Source organism: Emiliania huxleyi (genome assembly GCF_000372725.1).
Source record: "Emiliania huxleyi CCMP1516 unplaced genomic scaffold EMIHUscaffold_28, whole genome shotgun sequence".
Taxonomy (NCBI): domain Eukaryota; phylum Haptophyta; order Isochrysidales; family Noelaerhabdaceae; genus Emiliania; species Emiliania huxleyi.
The window spans coordinates 728,706-733,630 of record NW_005199926.1 but is presented as its reverse complement, the minus strand read 5'-3'; the positions used below and the strand labels follow the sequence as shown (position 1 = coordinate 733,630).

At 61.9% G+C, this 4,925-nt stretch overlaps 1 protein-coding gene across 1 annotated transcript in view; it reads right to left on the bottom strand.

The window, feature by feature from the left end:
* Positions 1-3,725: 3,725 nt before the first annotated feature.
* The window catches only part of EMIHUDRAFT_463630 (hypothetical protein), a gene marked incomplete at both ends in the record, with an annotated part of 18,215 nt that continues 17,015 nt past the window's right edge, over positions 3,726-4,925 (bottom strand). The window contains one exon of the mRNA XM_005776417.1: positions 3,726-3,753. Coding sequence (XP_005776474.1) covers positions 3,726-3,753 — 28 coding nt within the window. The remainder of the gene's footprint in view (positions 3,754-4,925) is intronic.

Here is a 4,925-nt window from a genome sequence, read left to right as displayed (position 1 = left end):
CGCCGGGAGCCGTGACGACGGCCGAGTACTGGTTTGGAAAGTCGCCGCCCGTTGATCCTCCGCCGTGATCGAAGCTCGCGACTCGCGTGCCGCTCAGAGTGCAGTCGCCGAAGGCGTCCTGCGAGCGAAGCAGAGAGCTGTGGGTGGGAGGTGTGCAGGAGCCACCGCGTGTGGGCCAGCCGTTCACGCCTCGCTGTCGGCGACAAAGACCGTATGCGTTCCGCCGTACTTGAAGATGATTGAAGTGTTGAGCGGAACGTGGAGCAGCTTGTTTATGCCGTAGGCAGCCGTTAGGCCGACGCCGAACGCGTCGTTCCACCCTCGTGCGTCGCCGATGGTAACGCTGCCGCTCGCCGAGGAGAGGCAGGCGGAAGTGGAGCAGAGCGAGTCGGCGGTGAGAGCGACCATGGGGACCGCGACGCGTCGGGCCCCGAACGCGCTCTGTTGGCGGAGCCGGGCTGCGCCTGCTTGCTTTTAATCGGCGCCGGTTTTGGAAGGGCACAGCGTGTCAAACAACTGTGAACAGTCGATCTCTGTTGGGAGTGTGAATACCCCACTCGTGTATATAGAGAGATCACGGAGCGAGGAGATCGACGGCAACTCGGCCGTCGTGAGTGCTGGTGCGGTCGCTGCGGTGCGATCGCACAGCTTCCCGGCTAGCGCTCGATACGGTAGCCAGCACCATGGACACCTGCGGGGTGTTGTGGTGGCGGGCAGGGCCAGAGCCCCTGCACAAAGTCTTCTCGGCACCTCGGCCGGAAGCCTGCTCGGCACCTCGGCCTTGCAGCCCTGCAGCATGATCCGGATGATCTCTGCGGTCTGTTCCTCATCGGCACCCACCACGAGCACCTCGGCTTCGTGGGCACGGATCTTCATTGATAACTTCATCTCTCCTTCTTCACTTTACCGGCTCGCTATCATCTCCTGCGAGCCGCCACCGCCGCCGCCGCCAGCTCTCGAGCCCGTCCAGTTGCCTGCTCGCACGAATCTTGGACGCCTTCTCTCACCGCCCTCCTCTGCCTTTCGCCTCTTCGCTTTCGCTCCCGCCGCCCGCCGCCTGTGGCGCGGCATCCGACGAACCCTCCTCGTCTACACGACGACTTCGCCCGAGCCCGTCATCTCCGACGCCTTCGCCGCGGACACCGACGACGCCTCCAGCGACCCCGTTTGCGGCTCCGTCTTCGACGCCCTCGACACCACCCTCATCGGTCCCGAGGAGCGCCACAAGCTTCCTGTGCGCCCGTCCGACCATGCCGACTACGGCCTGTGGCACGCCCGCCTCGGCCACTTTGGCAGGAACAAGATCATCGGGCCACTCCGCTACAGAGGTTACGTTTTCCGCCCCGGCAGCGACCGCTGTGAGTGCGCTGCATGTCGCCTCAATCGTCGCCGCAAAGGTCACCCGAGTCAGCCGACCAATCGCCGAGTCTACACCCACTTCGGCGAGCGAGTCACGTCCGATCTCTGCGGCCCCTTCAAGCTTCTGCCGTTCAGCATCCACAAGTTCAAGTTCGCCATAAACTTCGTTGATTACTTTTCCGGGGTGATCGCCGTCTACTTCCTCGAGAACGGCAGCTCCCCCGAGATCGTCAGCGCCGTCCGCGCCTTTCTCCGCGACTACGCTCACCTCCTCACCGACACGCGCAACCCCGGCGTGATGGATGAGTGGTTGACCGACAACGCAAGCTACTTCACTTCCGAGCTCACCGACGAGCTCTGCATCACCCTCTCCATCCAACGCTTCTTCTCCTCCCCCGACATCCACGAGGGAAACGCTCTCGCCGAGCGCTGCTGGGGAACCCTCCTTCACTGCACGCGCACCGCTCTCGTCCACGCTGGGGGAGATCGGGAGCACATTCAGTTCTGGCCCTACCTTTTCAGCCAGTTTGCCCGCGTCCACAACCTCCTACAGACGAACAGGGGCTCCAACGCTGAGCCACGATGGGTCTCGCCTATCGAGGTCGCCAGCGGCCACCCTCGCAACTACGCCCTCGAGAACTTCAAGGTGATGCTCTGCGACTGCTCCTGCGTCCTCCCCGAGTCGCTCCGCGCGCACGACCTCACCCCCACTCGTCTCAAGGGCATCAACCTCGGCCACGACCCGCGGCGCTCCAAATACCTCGTCTACATCCCCGCCGTCCGGCGGATCATCTCTACCGCCGACGTCATCTTCGACGAGTTCTCCTTCACCACCCTCGGCGGCGCCTGGCAACCCTTCAAGATCCGCGGCGCCGTCGAACAAGAACGCCCTCAAGTCCCCGAGGCGATCGTCCGCGCCGAGCCTCCCGCCGCACCAGCGGCGCCAAGGGGCGCGCCCATCGCCCCGCCCGCCGCGCGAGCTGCGCCCGCTCAGCCCGCCGTCCCGCGGCGCTCACCTCGGATCGCCGCGCGCGGCTGACCAAGCTCTACTACTCCCACGTTGTTCAATTGAAGACATCCAGTCGACCGCTCCGATAGTCTACTACCTTGAGCCCGGGAGACGGAAGGTCACATGCCACGTTCACTAGCTCGCGCCTCTGATCAGCGTGACAATTACTTCCTTCACACTCCGCTGTTGTCTGCCGCATCTGAAGACCGCGCAGACAATGGGGGAGTGTTGGGAGTGTGAATACCCCACTCGTGTATATAGAGAGATGTCCCTGTTGATTACTGTCCGATAGTCGAGATGCCTTGTTCCAGAGGGATGTGTCCTGGACGGCGTCTCGTCGTGGTCCTTCAGGACGATAGCTTTGTCCCTTTCAGGATGATGGTGATCTTGGTTTGACCGTTCCTGTACGCCTCGGTACAGACCCTCGCTCCGTGTACAGCTCACAGCTCACTACAATCTCGCTATATGCGCAGCTATTCATAGCCGCGCCTGTCCGCGCTCTTCTACCCTTATAAGTCTCTCGTGTCGGCGCCGACGCTCTTTTAACCGTAGCGTACGACGCGCTCCTTCAACGGTTCTTCAACGGTCATGCTCGCGTTGCCGAGCTCAAAGAGCTACTCAAAGCGAAAGACGAGAAAGAGTGGAAGAAAAATATGCTCGAACGTTCTATGGAGCATATTTTCGACCCTCCACAGATTAGGGAGTTGAAGGCTCAGATCCGGTCTGATCTATGTCGAGTGATCAATGCAATGTCGCCGTACGAGGTGCTAATGAATGCACCGTTCCACGAGACACCCGCCACGAGCGATTTGTTAGATTGCGATCTCAAGTACGACGCAGATACTCTTGAGCACTTCAGCTCACCTTTCGGTTACGAAGGCCCGGAGTGTTCCTTTACCTCTCTTTTCTGATTTGACTACTGATCTCTTGATCTATTCTAGACGTGCCACATCACTAGACACGCCACGCCCCCGGGGCGGGTCCGGCGCCCAAGGGGCGCCGGCCAATTGCTCTAGTTTAACCGTAGAACGTCCCAGCTGAACACCGCCCGCCGACGATCGATCAGTCCACAATCGTCGGCAATCGTCGGCCCGCAGCGACCCGCAGCGATGGATGCCGCCCCCACGGCCCCTACGGCCGACGCGCCGATGCACGACCGGCCTCCGTCGGACGGCTCTCCGGCCTCTCCGGCCGCTGCCGCCCGCGCTGCTGCCGATCCGGTCCCCTTCACGCTCAGCGATATCCGCACAAGCAACGACAACTTCGAGGTCGCCGGCTTTGGCCAGGTGCAGCCCACCACCTTGCCTCCATGTTCACGCTTCGCGCCCCTCCCCCCCTCTGACGCCGCCGTATGACCTTAGGTGAGGGGCAGCACGACTACCCGCCTGGAAGGTGCTCTCATCAGCAAGTCACCCAGGCACCAACTCCTGGGCGTTTACGCTTGACTACTGTACGTGGAAACCATGCAGTGGATGCAGCTCGATCAAAACGGCGACGCCAACAGCCAACAGCTGGCCCCTGGGCGAGTTCCTTGCCTAGGATGAGGTGCGAGCCATGATGCTCGACTCAGCGTGCACCAAGTCGCTCACATTCCGTGAGTTTGTCAACGGGCCGAACTCTCCAAGTCGACGGCGATCTCGAACTCCGACAACTGGACCGATGCACCAGCCGCGGAGGACGATAGCTCCCTCGACGACATCCCTTCATCGACGGACGCCTTCACCGCCGCCGGCCCTGGGCCATCCATCGCGGCCTCCGACTGGCTGCCGCAGCTCACACCCTAATCTATCTGCCTTAGGCACGGAGCCGACGGAGCCATCGCGCACGCCCGCAGCATCGCGTGCTGCTCCGAGGTCTCCCGCCGAGACCGGCTCGGTGCGGCTTTAACTGACGTGACTGACTGATGAGTGCTTGCGATGGAGAGAGATGTTGTTGCGATGGATGATCTCCGACATATTCCGCATTCATTGCGAGGGCGGACCACTCCTAGCGTGCAGACCGCGGTAGCTGGTGCCGCGGCCAGTGTAGACCTGGCCTGCGCTGTGACGCGCGCGCTCATCTTCAACGTCAAATCGCGCAAATAAGAAGTGGCCCCGCGAGCTGGGAATAGGACCGCCTCAAGCGGCGTGGCGTGGGGCGGTTGAGCATCCCTCCGGGGGCCCCTCTGCGCCGGGGAGGCGTTGTTGGAGGCTAGGACGCAAGCGTCCGCCTTTTTCAAACTCGGGTCCCACTCCGCTACGCTCCGAGTCCGACCCGAATTTGGAGGGCCATGAAGTTTAAGGTGTTGCTGCGCAAAAGGGGCGGGGCGCGGGCGCGCGCGGCAGGCCGAGAGCTCTTTTTGGAGATCAGACCTTTCGATGATTCATGCTTTCTAATTTTATCTATCATGCTTCAAGACACGACAAGCGGTGGTGGGAGCTGGTGGAGCTGTCTTCTTATCAATCCCAAACCAACCAAATCTTACAACTGGGGGGACATGGGGTATCAGAGGCGCGCCCCGAGCCCACGAAAACGTTGAGCAGTGCTGCCCCGCAATGCCCAATGCCGCATCGCCCAA